Source organism: Anguilla anguilla, chromosome 18 (genome assembly GCF_013347855.1).
Source record: "Anguilla anguilla isolate fAngAng1 chromosome 18, fAngAng1.pri, whole genome shotgun sequence".
Classification (NCBI taxonomy): domain Eukaryota; kingdom Metazoa; phylum Chordata; class Actinopteri; order Anguilliformes; family Anguillidae; genus Anguilla; species Anguilla anguilla.
The window spans coordinates 23086512-23104574 of record NC_049218.1 but is presented as its reverse complement, the minus strand read 5'-3'; the positions used below and the strand labels follow the sequence as shown (position 1 = coordinate 23104574).

Sequence of the window (18063 nt, the reverse complement as noted above, 5' to 3'; positions counted from 1 at the left end):
TTTATACAATTGCAGTCTATTTCCAAAATGAAAGGTGCTATTCTTTACGATTGTATTTAGTACTTTTATACTTTTTTTCTGTTCCCTATCACACGCATTCACTGATCTGTGTCACCTGTAGCGTATATGCTTTTATGTGAATATGAACCATGTTTCCTGATTGCGGCCACGCGTGTTTACTGATTGGTGCTGAGTCCTTCTCATCCCCTGTTCCTCTAAATTAAAGGGAAGTAAAGGTGAACCTGGCCAACCTGGACAATCCGGTCTCCCGGGAACAGAGGTAAAAAAAAGTCAAATTTTTCACAGCTTATTTTGTGTTTTTAAGTCAAAAATGTTTTTACATTTAGTGACAACTAAAATAAAAATCTTGAATCTTAATCTTTAATAATAGATCTAAAAGAACTAAACATTCCCTGCACTTGGCTGCACTTACCTGTTAGCCTAGCGCACAGAAAATGTGTGGCAAATTTCCTGTTACTATGGTAACTGCTATGCCCTTTTGATTGGTCTGTCTGCTTTCAAGGGAAAACCAGGTGACCCAGGAGTAGCAGGACAGCCAGGTCTCTCAGGCCGACCAGGGGTTCAAGGACTGAAGGTACGTATGACCTACTACGAGATCATGGCTTCGTTTACACCAGCATTATCGTTAGATAACCTTTCTATAGCCAGAAACAATGGCGTATCAGAGTACCTATAGCTGTAACTGTATTCCACAGTGCTGCTCGTAGACACACAACATTTCTGTGAGATATAACATAAAATAATTTGACCAAGTTTTTCTAATGTTTTGAATCCTTACAGTGGGTGTCCTTAAATGCTCTAAGATAATTACACCATTATGTTGTACTGTACTATGCTATGTCTCTGTACAGCCTGATGCCTGCCAAAACAACACAGTCAGGCCTCAAATGATTAGAATCATGTTTGCAAAAACTGCTTGAAGCCTAAAACTGCTACGAAATTAAAAAAAAGTTTTAGGAGAGTGGTAGTAGTAATGATGTTCTTTGAGACCAAATTAAATCGCTTAATAATTATATCGCCAACTATAAATAATTAAATGTAAATAATGAAAATGACAAAATGGTTCCCTAAATTTATCCCTGTTGTAGACCTCCACATTTTCATAATTTTCCAGGAAATGTGGAGGCCTACAATGTTTATGCTTTTATGTTGGGTCTCGTGAGCTATTATACATTATTCATGTACATCTTTGATTCATTACAGTGTCTGAAGATGAATCATGAACACATTTACCGAAAAGCATGTTAAAATTCCATTCCAATTACATTTGTATATTGTAATGGCAAAGGGGAAAAACACTCAACCATTGCATTTTAATACAGTACATTTTAGCAGGCAAATCAAACTTTATGTTGAGCTGTTTTTCCAAATCTACCTCTATTAGCTTCAGTAATAAAATAATAACACGTACAAGCGGCCTATTCATGAAATGGAATAAACAGCTACTTGAAAGCAGTAGGTTAGCATTCATGCCCTACAGCTAAGATCAGACATTTTAAAAAGCCACTAATTAATGTATTGTTTGCAACTGCTGACAGAGAAGCATGCCCCACAGGGACCCACCAATCACAGCCCTCTCTCTTTGCCTCCTTCTGTCAGATCATTGGATGATTATGACATGAGAAATGCACTTAATGAACTCCTGCCATTTAAAGTCCTTGCAAACATGCCAGATGTAGAAACCATGTCAGGCTGTGCTGTTTAAATGTACCTCAGGCTAACACATCAAGAACATTTATCTACATAAGCCAGCAAAGCAAGACAGCAGTAGACGAATGCAGATTGTTGTGACCCTTTAATCCTTTAAGTTCTTTAGGAGCCACTAGTCTGGGGAGGTCCCTTGAAGCAACAACAGATTTTTTAAAAATTTATAGTCGTCTTCTGAGTTTACTGTGTTTGCACTTTGCATCTAACAAACAGCTTGAATTTAACTATTTCCAGAGCTCTTACAGAGCCACTTTCCTGAACTAAGCAGAGTTCAGTGCACGCTGGTTAAGTGTTAAAGAGATCTTTACAGAATTCACCATGACAGTGGCCCTTTAAAAGACTCATTTATGAATGGTTTTTTTTTCTTGTTCTTAAATGCACCTAAGGGGCCTAATCATGGCTGTTTAATCACATCGTTTATTCTCCTCGTTCTTGTTTATACTGTCTCAGCCACTCGAAGACGTGTTTTTGTCTCGCGTCCTCAGGCGACTGCGTCTCTGTAAAAGTCTTCCAAAATGGCCGCTGACCAGAGACGCGCACAGTGCGTGAATCCAAACCCAAATCCAGCGCTGGCTTCAGCTTAGAGGACATACAGTTAAACCGCCAGGCTACGCTAAGATGAAGATGCTAATGGTCGTGGGCCATGGCGTATCCGAGCCGGATAACCCGGCCCAAATTATACTTTCTCTTTCCCGCAAACTCGGTTTCCTTTCCATTAAGTGCCACCACTTACTCCGTGATTTAAGAGGGGAAGTGGATGTGACTCTGTTCTCTGCAGTTACCAGGTTTTGTTATTTATAAACCACGCCCACCCCTTTTTACACCCAATCCCAGCGTTTGGCCCGAGGTGCAGACACTCGGACTTGGCGTGTGAAGCATACTATGAATTAAAGCAAAATGGGCTATTGTGTAATTCTGGAATGAGTTGAAGTAAAAAAAAAAAAAAAAAAAATCTAAATAAAAAATACACATGCGGACATCTGAAGGATGATTGGGGTGGGCTGGGGGTGTGGTTTGCTCAGTGACTGCACTGTAAGCATTTTCCATTCGGATGTTCTCATTTTCCCTTTAGCTGCTGAGTGTCCAGAGTTCCCTGAACCATTCTACTGTGTGAAATCTGTTCATACCTTCAAAGGTGCATGATACTTCTGTTCAAAATTTTGATTATCGTTGTATTCATTTTATTTTTTTCCCCCAGGGAGACCAGGGTGAGCAGGGCCAGGCAGGAATTCAGGTATTTATGATCCCTTGCAATAACAGCTCATTTATAGTAATAAAAGTTCATTTATAATAAGTGCATATCCTAAAACCCTGCGAGAGAGTGAGGCAGAGCAATGAATGATTCATCGTAAAAAACCTGCGCAGTATTACCGCGAGACCGTTTAAAAGTTATGTACTTAATTAATAGAAGCTGACTTTGCAGTTGTAAAAGTTGCAAAACTTTCCCATGGGCGATCTCCAAAAGAAATGTGGAAAACATCATCTGCGAAAGGCCACGACGTTAATGCCGAATTAGTTCTGACGCAGACCACGGGTTTGGATGTCTGCTGGAGGTCGGGGCTTATAGCCCTGGAACATCAAATCTGATGGTCACATGACTCCTCGCTAGCCTTTCACTCGCTCAGCTTCGATGAATCGATACTCGCCTGTGCGGAGAACACGAACGACTGCAAACGAAACATGAAGTGGCACCATGTTAAATACTGTATAAGTCTGGGATTTAGCCCTGTAGAGTCTGCAGGCTTTCTCAAGATGAAAGACACGTGTTCTGCATAATTTTAAGCTGATCTGACTATCAGCAGGCTGCCAGTACTTTCAGCCTGAGGTAGTAGGCCGTAGACTGACGCTAACTCGGTATAGCTCATGCCCCCCCATCCCACTACCCCACCCCCTATTGTTTACCCCAGTTGATACATTCTGCACATCATTTAAGAATGTCTTTATGAACTGTGGGCGACAGCTCCAGAAGATGATGCGTAATTGGCCCTTGCATCCGCCAAGATGTCTTATACTAACCCGCCTGTTGGAGACACCAGCTCTATAAAGATGTGAATACTGTAGTGTCTTTAATGGGTACTGCATTTTCCCTTTTACTATCTTACATTTGTACAGTTTATTTAAACGATGAATGCATATACAGTGAAGATGCAATGTGGTGCAATGGCCAGTGAATTGGGCTTGTGATAACCTGTTGTATAATGATAGCTGTCGGAAGTATTAATATTTCTAATACAATACAGGGACAAAGTACAGTGTAGTGGTTATGCTACTTGGTTTGTTAACTTAGCTTGTTGGGGTCCTGGGTCAGGCCCTGCTTTATCCTTCAAACTTAAAATTTTGACTGAACACCGGAGCCAAACATTCCTAACCTCGGAACCCCAGCCGATGTGCGCAGAAAGTTCCAGAACGAAACGGCAGTGTAATGGAGTTTTGTTTGGGTTATGTCAGTGCTTTGAGCTCCATAAAAGGCTAAATAAAAGAAATGATTAATAATCATTGTCGTTCCGGCTTAGCAAATCCCTTTCTTAATGGTCTTTGCCTGTTGTTTATTTAAGGGGGGGGGGGGGGGACCTGATCAGCTGGAATCTAATTTGCAATCTTTCTTTCCAATGTTGTGGGAGTGGTCATAGTTGCTCTGGCAGTTTGATGTGTTTCAAACACCATGTGGGACCGCTGTCAGTGCCATGGGAAAACAGATGTGGGAACAATAGCCACTGCCTATTCTGAATAAAAAACACCTGCAACGGAATGAATTAAACAAGTGAATGAGTTCTTAACCTCGAATGGAACTCTTGAAAAATTCCAGTCTGCTTTCAGATGCAGGCACAGTACAGAGACTGCTCTTGATGAGAAAATGACCTCAGGAGGAGTGAAGATGCCAAAATTCTGTCTGTTCTTATACTATTGGATCTTAGTTCCGTCTGTTCTTATTCTACTGCACCTTAGTACTGCCTTCGACACTGTTGACCATTCCATTCTCAAAAAAGAGTGGGTGTCGCAGACACTGCTCTTAACTGGTTTTGGATTGTTCCTTTTTTGTTAACTTGGGCAAGCATTCTTCATATAGTGGTGTCCATCAGGGATCAATTCTTGGACCAGTAATTTTTAATCTGTGTATGCAGCATCTGGGAGATATTATCTGGAGGCAAGGGTACAATTTTATAGCTATGCCGATGATGCACAGCTTTATATCTGCATGTTCTTCAATGATAAAAGACTGTTAGAAGCGCATATAAACTGTATCTCAGACATTACGTTTTTGATGTCAAGAAAAGTAGACTTCTGAGAAACGAATACATGCTTTTATTATGAGCAGACTTGACTACTGTAATGCCCTTTTAATGGTCTCTCATTATCCATTATCAGTCAGCTACACTTAGTCCTACTGCTTGTTTATTAACTAAGGCCAGAAAGAAAGCACAAATAACTTCAGTCTTAAAATCTTTTCATTAGCTACCTGTTTGTTTTAGGATTGATTTTTAAATTCTTCTTTTAGTTTATAAGTCTCTTCATGGCTTAGCACCTGCCTACCTATCTGACATGTTTTTAAGGTGTGTGCCCAAGAAGACCCTAAAATACTCTGGCAATAACCTCTTGTTTATACCAAGATATGGGACTCAGACCTTTGGCAGGGCATCATTTAGTGTCTATGGCCCCAGCCTTTGAAATAGTCTGCCAGACGGCTGTTCAGTCTTTGTATGGTTTTAAGAAGGAACTCAATGCATACCTTTTTATTATTGCTGTTACGGGAGTTCCTCCTGATCTAGTTTTACTGATCTTACTTATTTTATTGGTCTTATTTAGATTATTTAGGTTCAAACAGTCTTATTAGGATGTTTGGCACTCTAAATACTGAACACAAGTGGGATTGTGTGCTAAAATGCCTCCCTTAACCTACATTTAAAATATAATTTATTTACTAAATATTATTAGAAATGACAGTCATCAATTAAATCTCCAAATTCAATGATGTCAATTGAACAGTAACCTGTAGGAATCAAGTAACAATTCAAACTCTATATCAGGTCTTATGATTAAACAGTTTTATTACGTGACAAACAGTCAATAAGAATAATGAATTTAAATCATGTTATTTATTGAATGTAGACTCATTACTCTTAATTTACAAAACAGAAGACATTAAACTAGTTGTCAATTTGAAATTACAATCAAAGAGAGAAAGACCAATAAACCAGACCTTGGTAGACCTTTATAGAGTATTACCGTCCTCCAGTTTCAGTGAAACAGGAACAAAAGGAAACAAGCTAGATAAACCCTGATGTAGTGAACACAGTAACAAGGAACCACCACCAACAAAAGAGAAAAACCCTTCTTCTCCAAGGCTGCAAAACCAACTTCAAACCCAACAAAAAACCTTATCCTGCGGCCTTCGTAAATACGTTACTCAGCTGGGCTTGAGGATACTTACTTGTGGCATTTGATTGACTGTGGAGAATCTGATTTTTCTCCATCACTCCAACTGGTGTAGAGAGCACGCACACCTGGGTGGTTTTAACTAATCATCCCAGGTGCTTCATTTTAAAGGTGTGCTCCTCTCCACAGTGCAGGGCCGAGACCAGGACCATATGCTGAGAGACAGCAAGTCTGTTGTTCGTCAGAGCACTAAAGACAAAATGCTGGAAAATGCTGCTGAGAAGTGGAGGAGCTGGCAACTGAAAAGCTGGCCAGCAGAGATGGGCGGAGATCTGAAAAGCTTTCGCCATGTTTGGTTTTGCTTTCTTTCATCTTTGTTATTTTAGTCTGTTGTTTTTGCCTGGTACCCGTGAGAGAGAAAGGCAAAGATTTGTCACTATTTGTTTTCGTGTTGGCGTCTCTTTCTCTCCATGTGGCAAATGATGATGCACACCCTTCCCAGCGGTGTCACACGTCATGTGACACCTAGGCTGTGTTAGGATCCTTCCCTTCCCTTGCTTCATGGGGGAATCCCCAAAAATACCAGGATTAAATATGGCAGCCACACCAAGTTGGTGTTGGGTTCTGATTTATGAAAAGGGAGGGAGCAATATTACTTTCTTATGCTCCCTTGTTTTTCCTCCCTCCTGCCAAGGGTATAAAATGCAAGCTTCCAGCAAGAAGGGAATCCCACAATGCAGTGCTCCCCATGTGAAGAAGAGAGGATTAAATCAGTGCTGTCAAACAGAGGAGGCCATGCTTATTTCGTAGGATGAGTTTGGAAGGTTCACAAAAAATTCATGAGCGCATGTTGAAGGATGGGAGGGCAGGATGAAGAATTGAACATTGTCAGATCTTTTGCATTTTTGAGTGAGGTTTTCTCACAAGAAATCCTCACTAAAGACGCCGCAAAGACAGGCGATGGTGTTTTACCACACCGGCTAGTGTGCTTTTATTATCTGTCAAGATAAGCTAGGGTAAGGTTGCTATGAATAGTTCATGAACCTTCCAAAGCCATCCTATGAAAAATCACCCCTGGGAGCGGGTGTGCACCATCATTTGCCGCATAGAGAGAGAGAGAGAGAGAGAGAGCACCAACACAAAATCAAATAAACAGACATCTTTACCCTTCCTCCTCATGGGTTCCAGGCAAAAACAATAAACAAACACAACAAACTAAACAACAAAAACAAAAGATAGCAAAACAAAATACAAACTGAGTGACAGCTTTTCAGCCCACTGCTCATAGCTGGCCAGCTTTTCAGCAACGGTCAACTTCCTTTTGGTGCTCAGCGAAACAAAACTCAAAACGTCTCTGTGTGTACTCCCGGTCTTGGCCCCGAACTGTGGAGAGGAACCCACCTTATTTTCATAGAGCAGAGGTAGCTATGAGGTAGGACTTCCTGGCTAGCTCATAGCTACCTTCGAGGGCTGTTCAGCTCCGTTTTGGTTTGTTCCTAACCTGTCCTCCCTCGCAGAGCACCTGTTTCATCACAGGGTAGCTCACTTCTCACTTGAGAAGAGAGCAGGGGAAGAGAATGTGCTAAAGTAGATCTGAACGCAGCCCTAACTCTTAAAGATAGCGCTGACTCATGAATTATACAGCCAAAATTATAAAGCCAAATTCATAAAATAGCATGACTAAAAATACTGTACACAACCAACAATGAGCAAATTAAACAATCATTACCACGACAAAAGAAAAATGCATGTCAACTCAGTGACAAGACGGACTTAGAACAAGGCCAACCAGGCCTTTACGATCCAATGAATCAAACAATCAAACAATAATAGAACAAAACAAAGTTAGTCTCCTCACTACAGTGGAAGAGGATGGGATTTCCCTGGTCTGTTGGCCTTCCATCAATGGAAAAACTTATTTAAACCACATTAAGGTAATTATTCCACTGCTGCTGAAGTAAACCAAATGTATTGCTTAGTAGCAGGGAATATTCCATTTGCTCTCTGTCAACCGAATATTTATACCAGTGGAGAAGTTTCTTTTCCTGCTCAGGATTGATGCCAGAAAAAACCACTTCTCTGGGAGAGAAGAGATGAATCCACATCTCTGTGAGAGAACTTTCCCTTCAAATCAACATTATAATCAGAGGGAGCTCATTATAATCAACGTTATAATCAACAAGAGCGCTGAATCCATCCATCTTGGAATGTCTATTATGCTCAGAGAGCATAACTAAAAATGTTCTGGCAGTGTTCGGATGAGGAATTCTTGATATTGAAAACATAGCCACTGCATGTGTCCAGGTTTAGAGTCTTAAGGGCAAGAATAAATAAGATTAGCTGCCTTAACATTACTGGCGAACTTGTCAAAACTGCTTACGTGTAAACATGAGGATTTGCTTAGGGAAATGGGCATTTGTGGACCAAACATTTTTTGATTTGCTGAAGACTCTTTCATGCATAATGGGACACGCGGTTTACAACATCCTTCCAAAAGCGGTATGATTTAATTCTGCTGAGCTGGAATCATCGTGTTGAGGAAACCGATGTAGAACGCGGATGGGCTTCGACCCTGGGAAAACGCAAGAGAGCATGTCGAATAGAACAACAGGGCTGTTCGGAGTCAGTCACAGCCACGCCCCTTTTTAAAGGGTCGGCACTCATAAAAATTATCGTGCTTTCTTTCTCAAAGCTGTTATGCAAAGATATGGCTAAATTGTCAATGATACCAAAAATAATTACTTGTTCTACATCCACAGTGCACACCAAAGGTGATTTAGAGAACTGTTACCTCCATATAGAAATACCCAGAGCTTATGCACAAACACGCACACACACACACACACATATGTACACGCACACACTCACACAGGATAGTGGTCAACATTAGTGGTCATCATTTACACCTCCCTTGCAGCATTGACTGCACAGGAACACACTTGCTCGGTACAATCTGACCCAGGCATTCAAAGTAATATAAGATCAAGCACTAAGGGGTATTTATGTGGGTTTTCAACAGGGGACCAAAGGTGAAAAAGGAGACCAAGGCCGGCCGGGGGGTCAGGTGAGCGCCTATTCATTGAGTTCAGAGGACCGCTGCACAATGCGCATGTCATTCTTACCTGGCTTAAATACAGTTGGAATACGGCCGTCTCCCCTTACAGCCGTATTGAGTTACCGACAGGCTCTGCTTTGTGTTTGACTCGCAGGGGTCCGCCGGTCTTCCTGGGCAGAGAGGAGAGGTGCGTATGCCTTTGTGTGAGTAAACCGTGGGCGTGCAGCTGAGACCGAGCTCAGCGGCCGGCCGGCGATTCTCCTGGATGAGTGTTTTGGTCCGGGAGCGGACTCGCGAGTCATATCAGATAGCGGTCAAATGGTCACCAGGGTGAGAAACATCCATGGGGTGATGGTACAAAGTGCATTACCGTCATGTTTGTTTACTCAAAATGGACAAGCAAAGACTAGCTTGTTTATTATTATTATTATAATATTAATAATAATAATAATAATAAGAATAATAATAATAGTAATAAAAATAATCGTCATCATAATTATAATTAGTATTAATAATAGTAATAATAATAATAATAATAGTCAAAGAACAAGAAATACAGTCATTCTCTCTCAAGTATAGATCAGCTCTAACCTCAAAATAGCTTACGGTATGACCAAATACTATATATATGTAGTAAATATATTTATAGTAGAAACTCATCTCATACATTCTTCCCTGTGACTAAATGATTGATTGACTGATTGAATTCCTGGCCTTCTTATCTCTTTAGCCAGCAGTTGTCATCAGTAGTGACCATAGCTGTAGCCAGATAGAGGAGGAATGCAGTAGGCTGCAGTGCATAGTCTTCATAGCTAATTACCTTATTGAGTACACAGACTGGAGTGTCAACTTACTGAAGAATGTCACACAAGGAGCGGATTCTTCTTAAGAGGAGAAAAGGAGAAATAAGCCTTCTGTTGATGTAAAGTATGCAGAGATGACTGTGTCATACAAATGATCAATGTATAAGAGAAAATGGATGATGGTTTTCTTTAAAAGAAATTACTGTAAATTGGGTACCACTTGAACTTATGACTTAGACCAATGGAAAACATCTACACGTTTTTTTTCACCAGCATAAGATTTTAAGGATGTTCAAACTACACTTAAAAAACTTTACTGTAACATGGTGTTTGGCTTGCTAGGATAGCTATTTGCAAAGCTTGCATTTGCAATTCACAGGATTGCGAAAGCAGGCTGAACATTGTGATCCATAGCGCAAGCCTTTTGCTATTGAAGCAGGGCAGTTTATCAGTATGCTATCTTGACCTCCCCCATGTTCTCTGCTGTGGCTCTGCCGTGGCGGTTGGTCTACGGCAGAAAGGGACCTCAGGAGAGCAGGGGCTGAGGGGCCAGAATGGTCACCAGGGCTCCCCTGGCATGCCCGGCCACATGGGCCCCTCCGGGCCCCGGGGACTGAGTGGAGACGCTGGGCCAGTGGGCCCGCCTGGACCGTCAGGGAGACCCGTAGGTATCACCCGGTCATCAGGAGTAATGTGAACATTTCAGACGATGCTGTCAGATATTTTTTTTTTTAATTTGTAAACCAATCTTTATGCTATTTAGATTATTAATACCAGTCCTCTTAAAATATAGTAGGTTTGACAGTCAGTCCTGCACTTGCACACGTGGTGCTCTTCCCTTGCAGGGTAGAGAGATGTCAGAGCAGCAGATTCGGCAGATTTGTCGGGAAGTTCTGAGGAGTAAGTCTCTCTGCATGTGTGTATGTTTGTCTTGTATCTAGAGCTTCTAAGGACTCTGCATGTGTGTATGTTTGTCTTGTATCTAGAGCTTCTGAGGACTCTCTGCAAGTGTGTATGTTTGTCTTGTATCTAGAGCTTCTAAGGACTTTGCAAGTGTGTGTGTTTGTCTTGTAGCTAGAGCTTCTAAGGACTCTGCCTGTGTGTATGTTTGTTTTGCACAGTGAGGTGAAAAGGTATCAGAGGCCATGTTCACCCAGTTTCTCCGTTCCCTTCCAGCGGAGATCCCGTCTCTTTTCGGAAGCCGCCAGCCCAGAGTCTGTGAGCGCTGCCACTCCCGGGCGGGGTCCCCGGGCCCCCAAGGCCCGCTGGGCCCCGCAGGACCCCGGGGACTGAGGGGGTTCCCTGGGGAGCCCGGAGCCAACGGTCTGCAGGGACACCCAGGCCAGCCAGGGCAAGCGGGAGTTCCAGGGATGAAAGGTGGCGAAGCATGTTTGCATCCTGAGGGTCTTTCTTCTGTAGTTACCCAGAGAAGTAGGAATTTCTGCTTCGATTGCACTCAGGAGTTCCTCAGTAGTACAGTTATATACTGCACTACCCAGTGAGGGGTACAACCTTTCCCTCAGTGTTTAGGAGGAGATGCTAATATTCCCTAAAGCAGTGGTTCCCAGACTGTGGACCACTGCTTATGACAGCATTGAAGTAGCCTTCAGCGGCAACACATACTCTTACTCATAAAATGCATTTGCATCCTAACAACAACAACAACAACAATCAAGTTGATGTTCTCACTGTTATATTTCAACACTGTGCTAGTGCATTTAAGGTACATCCAGTTGCTTTTGCATACAGAATATTAGTCAACATTTTAATTCCACATTTGGACATACAGTATCCCCAGACACCTTAAGAGTACACTAAGTCTGTCCTGGGTGCAGAAATTTGAAAAACACTGTTCTGGATTTTGAGGTTTGCTGATTTATTTTGTTTTTAGCTGCGACCGCAGCTCTATAGCTCTGTCTGTCGGTCGGTCGGTCAGTCGGTCGGTTGGTTGGTCCACAAAAAGTGTCCCACCCCGTAGCGGCCACAGTTTTCGCCCCAGGAGGCTGAAATTTGGCATGGACATTGGTAGAGCGAAGGTAGAGCTGAGTAACTTTCAAAGCCGATTGACCAAGAGGGGGCGTGGCCTATCACAATAAGGCGCATAACTCCAGAATGGATTCACAGATTTGCACAAGATTATGTGGAAAGGTTGGTCATGAGCCAAAGAAGAGGTCACGTGTTTGTGTGAGGGGGTGTGGTGATAGGCGTGGCCTATCACAAAAAGGTGCATAACTCCCATAAGGATTTACAGATTTGCACAAGATTTTGTGGAAAGGTTGGTCATGAACCAAAGAAGAGGTCCCTTGTATGTGTGAGGGTGTGCGCGTGGATGCATGCACACATGGATGCATGCGTGTGTGCGGTCGCAGCTATTGCGGATTCACGCTTGTTTTTACATTTCTGAATGTAATGTTACTTTTAGCGTGTCTGTTTGTCTGTCTGCAGGGGAGACAGGAGAGAGAGGCGAAAAGGGAAGTCAAGGCCGTACCCAGACTGGGGATCTGGGACCCCCTGGACCTCAAGGTAAAGGAGAGAGGTCCTGTTCCGCATTTGTGTGTGTGCTGGCTGTGTTGAAGTCGTGTCTGTGCAGCACGACCAGCTATCGTCTACCATTACTCTGTATTTGTTCAAAGCTATCCATGGGCCAAACCAATTCAGAAATCTGTCCAAACTCAGCTTAATGTCTCTTACCAGCATGGTCAGAGGCCAGGAACTTCTACTATTGCCCCAAAACTGACATCATGCCCTATTCAACCATACAAAATTAGAATATTATCTTCTATCCCCCAAATTCTTTTGGAAAAACTGCCTGAAAAATACTTAATCACTACTGCCCTTATACAAATGACCTGAAATAACCCCTACTGTGGCCTCGTCAGTATTACTAGGTGCTGACGCCTCATCTGTTCTACCTCCAAGGTCCAATGGGCCCCCCAGGGCACGGGAAACCTGGTTACCCTGGGAAACCCGGCCCCCCAGGCCTGAACGGGAAGGAGGGGAAGCAGGGGTACCCCGGCACCCCCGGCCAGCCCGGCGTGTGCCACCCCTCCTTCTGCTACGGTGCTATGGTCAGGCGGGACTCCTTCAGGAAGGGCCCAAACTACTGACGGGACGACAGATGAAACCCGTCAGCCCCGCCCACTCCCCACCACCTCCTCCACCCCCTCCACCCCCGCATGGTGCTTTACTAACGAGAACAGGACAAATCAATCTTTCGCAACTCAGGAAGATAACCTTTTAGAAACAGCCTCGCCCTTCTCGTTGGGGACAGGAAGTACCTCTTGTGTATTAACAAAAAAAAAAAAAGACACGAAAACAAAAGCAAAAAAAAAAAAAAAATGGCGCATCCATGGGTGCTTTTTTATTGTAGATGTGAAATTGCAGAGAGTGGAGCGCTCTCCCTCCCCCCTCCTGCAGCCCCCCCCTCTCTGGAGTGGGAGGGGCTCTGGGTCTCCACAGAGACCGCAGTGGAGGGCGTGACCTGACACATGAAAACCGCGGGCCTTCGGTCGTATGCAGGAAACTAGATGCAGTGTGTGATCATTTGAATGGTCATAGCCAATGGGCTACTTGGATTTGTATTCAAATGCTTGTTACTTAGCAAAGTAAAAAAAAAAATGAAAATGAAGAAAGGCTTTCTCCTCAATAGAGATATATTAATCAAGGGGAGCCTTAAAAAATAGCAGTTGAAAATGAAGTTTTCCATGAAGGAGAGCCTAAGACACTTTTATTAATAAAAGCATAATAAAGTTGATAATATTAATTCTGATTTTAAGTGTGAGTGATGCATTTATGTTATTATTTAAACAGTAAGAAATGGGAAGTTCCACACCGTGTTTGGCAGAGAGAGAAAAGCAGGGTTCGGTTGGTTATTTGGATATTCAGTGCGAAGTGAAGAAGAACCGCAGGATGTCCTGTGAAGAGAACGGCGGACAGACGTCATCCCTCTCGGGACTGCTCTGCTGCTCATGCCGGTTCATGTAAGGCTTCCAGACTGGAGACACTGCAGCTTCAGTCACCAGCAACACTGCGCCTTCTGCAGTCCTTCTGCCTCTCTGCTGCCCCCGGTGGCCACATGCTCAATTCTGCCTGGTCGTTCTCTGTCCTGGCTTACAGTATGCAGAAATTCCGTTTGCTAGGCAACAGGCATTTCAATTTCACGTGTGCCTTGCTGTGTTCTACATTAACTGAGCAAGCTACCAGGATTCATATTTGGAGTCATGTGCTCTACTACAGAAGTGTAGCAGCTCTATACATCATAGTGTATTTAAGTGTCTGTTACTGATCTAGTGATTACATTGCCCCCCTACATCAGAAAGTAGACTATTCACCTGATTCAGTTTACACCTCACTGAAACAACCGCCACTTTGCACTTTTTCCCTCTGGAATATCACCTCACCGAGATTACGATGACAGGGGGGCGTTGTTACCCATAATTCCACCAACTTCAGACATCTCACTTCATGCGTTTGGCTTGAAGAATGGAAGTCTTGATGCAAAGCACTAGTCCTGCAATTTTATGGCAGGGACAAGAGCTGCTATACTGCCTATGTAGCTTGTGCATTCACCGGCAAACTTTTGTAGAATTGCTCCTTCCAATAGGACTTTACATTTAGGTCCAGCGAGTCACTTGTAGTTACATAGCAGATCGGTTTCCAACTGATTTTCGTTTTTTTTTTTTTGCTTAGTTAGTGATAATGAAATGATATAATCCACTGTATGTCATTCATTCATTCTGTTAGCTTGCGTCTGTGAATGCTATCACAATTGCTATGCACCTCCATACGTTTTTAAAGCAATTAATTATAGATATGATAATAGTTTCTTGGTAAAATCTTGTCGCGACAAGATGTTTTCTTGAATAATGCAAACTAATCTGTGATTAATGTTTAGAAATAGCTTCCTTTTTTGGAAAAGCAGTGCATTTTTAGGGTTTTCTTTGGTACCATATATCAGTATTTTTTAAACAACCTTCTGTCCCCATTAGTGCCGACAGTGTCTTTCTGACACTATCGACACGCTTTAAGAAAGTGTTCTCGCGAGACGATGGCCGTGCAGTGTAATTAAGCACCATTCCTATTATTATTTTTATTGTTATTTATAGAACTGAAATTATTGTGTGCTGAGGAGTTCTGTCAGTGAATGCAGTCTCCTGGTTTCCATGTCTAATTTTATTAAGTTGTTTGTGTTTACATGACTTTTGTATGGCTTTTTTTTGGGTATCATTAATAAATAATTTTGTAATTAAATAGTTTTTGATGACTTGTCCTTTTTATTTTTAATTACTTCTGCTATATGCTTTAAAAATGACAAATAACTATAGAAACAGCTGCTAATATACCATTTAATGAAATAACGATATGTATTGCCTCCCTCAATGTGTATTGTTGACAGTGACTCCTCACCCAGCTAATGCAAAATGTTCTCACAATGTTACCAGAATGTTTTGTCAGCGTTATAACACTGCCACAACATGCTAGCGACAATGTGAGAATGTTTTGCGTTAGATGGGTGGGTTCTTCAAGTTACCATGGCAATCGTTATTTAGCTACTTGTTTTTAGTACAGTGCTTTTGTTTCTGTTGAAGAAATGACACTTTTGATTGAATCCAAGGTTGAGTGATAAGATAGCAGGAAGTATCCACGTCTGAGAACATACATTGTCATGACCGCTAGTGTGAGCTCTTTGGAGCAATGATGTTGCAGCAATTGAGTGAGGTTTCATACATGATTGGATGATCTATATTGGGAAGGAAAAAAGGCAAAAACTGTTTTTTATAAATGACGTGATTAAGTATGGGTTGGCAAACTTTTGTAAAACATCTAAGTTTTGGACAGCCGTGTAAGTAACTGTTGCAATGTTGTGAGAAACATTCCAGTTTGACTGGTTCTCCTCTATCCTCTTCTTCTTCAACAGTGTAATGGTTTTGATTGGCAGCTATTAGCCAATCAAAACCAAAAGAATGTTTATTGCATCATCGCTGCACACGTTATCTCTACTGCCTTGGCCTCTGAAGGACCGCAGAGACGTTGCATGCATCAGTTTGCAGGGTGTGATTTAGACATTCTTCACATTTAGTTCTTGGATGATGTTTTGTCTGCAATTAGTACCCCTCCCTGAAGGCTCTTGTGCAACAAAATTTATGGTTTTGCACAAAGGGAGATGCAAATGTAAAATGCCCACTCTCATCTGCATGCTTCGGGGTGTGTGTGAGTATGTCAGTCATAGCTGTACAAAAGGACAAACCCAGTTAATGGGCGAGCAATTAAGGGAAAACAGGGTTTAGGGTACGGTGAGATCCACGAGGACAAGATAAAGAGGGCAAGCGGGTGGTCTTCGACTCCCACCATATTAACCTTTGACCTCGCTTTAAGGAGGGAATTTTTGGGATCGATGGTGCATAGGAATTTTTAAGCTCTGTGTAGTGTAAGTGAAGAAAGATTTTAATGTTATAGGGAATCTGAAGGTTTCCTTTTCAATGAAGGTTCAGTATTCCTTTGGTGTCCTCTAGTGGTCCAGGACGTGTACGAGGACTGCAGAAGATCTAGGGGTGGTATGAGCTGGAGACGGTAGAAGGATACAAGGTAATACTGTAAAAAGAAGTTGGCACAAACTTTGCAGCAAGTAATTTTTATTGTTATTTAGGAGTTGCAAATGTTAAGTATTTCAATGTTGCCTGAGGGTACATTCGAGTGCAGGGAAAGGACAAGTCACTGAGTTTTAGGTTTTTTTGGGGGGGGTGTAGCAACTGGTAGCTTAGTTGTCTCCTACTTATCTATAAATGTTCATTTGTATTCTTTATCATACTGTATAAATACACCCAGTCCCCTAACCAAATTCTCAAATTCAAAAACTGCACACTTCAAAATATTTCTTGAAATCAATAGTAAGTGTAGCCTAGTATTTTATTATAGATTAAGAAACCTTAATAGACTGGGTACACAACTGTAAAAAGCCTTCTTAAAGCATATACCGAAAAAGAATAAGAAAAAGTTATTGATATTGTTTATCTGTATCAGTATCCTTTATTTTAATCAAAGGTTACTGCTTCAAATCCTGCAAACCATAATACAAAGAGCCTAATTTCAAAGTCTATGGTTGCTGTCTGCTTTTTTATTTTTTACAATTAAGTATGAGCTCAGTCTTATCCTAAGTATACCGCCGTCAACAGGACTAGACCCCAGCAGCTAATACAGGAGTTTCGTGTGCAGGAAGTTCTGTGTGTTTGCTTGCGATGTACGTGCGAATTCACGAATTATTATGATCTAAATAAGATAATTTATGTGTTCACTTGTGAGTGCGCATGTATGCTTCTAACTCCCGGGAACAAGGTAGGTGTACAATAAATTAGAGTTTAGATTACATTTGGTACATTTGGCACAGAACGAAAAATAGGTTTTGGCGTTACTGTGGGTGGCTGAATCATGTCATAACGACGTTCCTTATTGGCAACTCTCGTGAAGGTGGACTAAACTAACATGCGGTGTTGAGCGCGAACTATAGGCCTACTCTAGATGGCGCTATCGACCCTTCGCAGCTGAAGTGAATCAGTGTGGTGAAATCCATAGCAATGAACATGCTGCAACCTTCGCACTCGAAACTGAGAAGTGGCAGTTTCGGAGCCTAACAAACTTTACGCTTTGGGGGTCGTCTCCCACAAAGTCCCAACACTGACATCGTAATTAGTAGGTAGGCGGAGGGTGTGGCGCAAGAATTCAATTACGCTTTCATGTGGTATTTGCCTGTTCCTTGCAGTGACACGCATTGAGGTGTATTTACTACAAGGCGGCAGTTATAGGCAGTCTTCAGTAATCTGATTTTAACATTTTTATCAGCATTTCATTTCCCGTTAAACGTTTCAGATGCATATTACGCTTAACACGCAATGCCAGGCGTACTTAAATCACAAGCAGAGTTCTATAAACCACTGCCGTCCGGATAATTTCCTTTTAATTTAATTTGAATCATTTGGCTCATTGTTGATTGCGATCATATCAACCCCTGAAAAAGAATTAAGAAATCAAATACAGCCTAGTGACAGATGGTGCATGGCAATGCGTGGGACAAAGGTATTTATTAACCCACAAAAATACACAAACAGG

General features: G+C 42.0%; 1 protein-coding gene across 2 annotated transcripts in view; it reads left to right on the top strand.

The window, feature by feature from the left end:
- The window catches only part of col21a1 (collagen, type XXI, alpha 1), a 60312-nt gene extending 45102 nt beyond the window's left edge, over positions 1-15210 (top strand). For both annotated transcript variants that reach the window (XM_035400253.1, XM_035400252.1), the window contains 10 exons: positions 227-280; positions 524-595; positions 2927-2962; positions 9122-9166; positions 9312-9344; positions 10478-10624; positions 10806-10860; positions 11137-11337; positions 12406-12483; positions 12880-15210. In XM_035400253.1, the coding sequence (XP_035256144.1) occupies positions 227-280; positions 524-595; positions 2927-2962; positions 9122-9166; positions 9312-9344; positions 10478-10624; positions 10806-10860; positions 11137-11337; positions 12406-12483; positions 12880-13067 (909 nt within the window). In that variant the 3' untranslated portion in view covers positions 13068-15210. The remainder of the gene's footprint in view (positions 1-226; positions 281-523; positions 596-2926; positions 2963-9121; positions 9167-9311; positions 9345-10477; positions 10625-10805; positions 10861-11136; positions 11338-12405; positions 12484-12879) is intronic.
- Positions 15211-18063: the final 2853 nt, after the last annotated feature.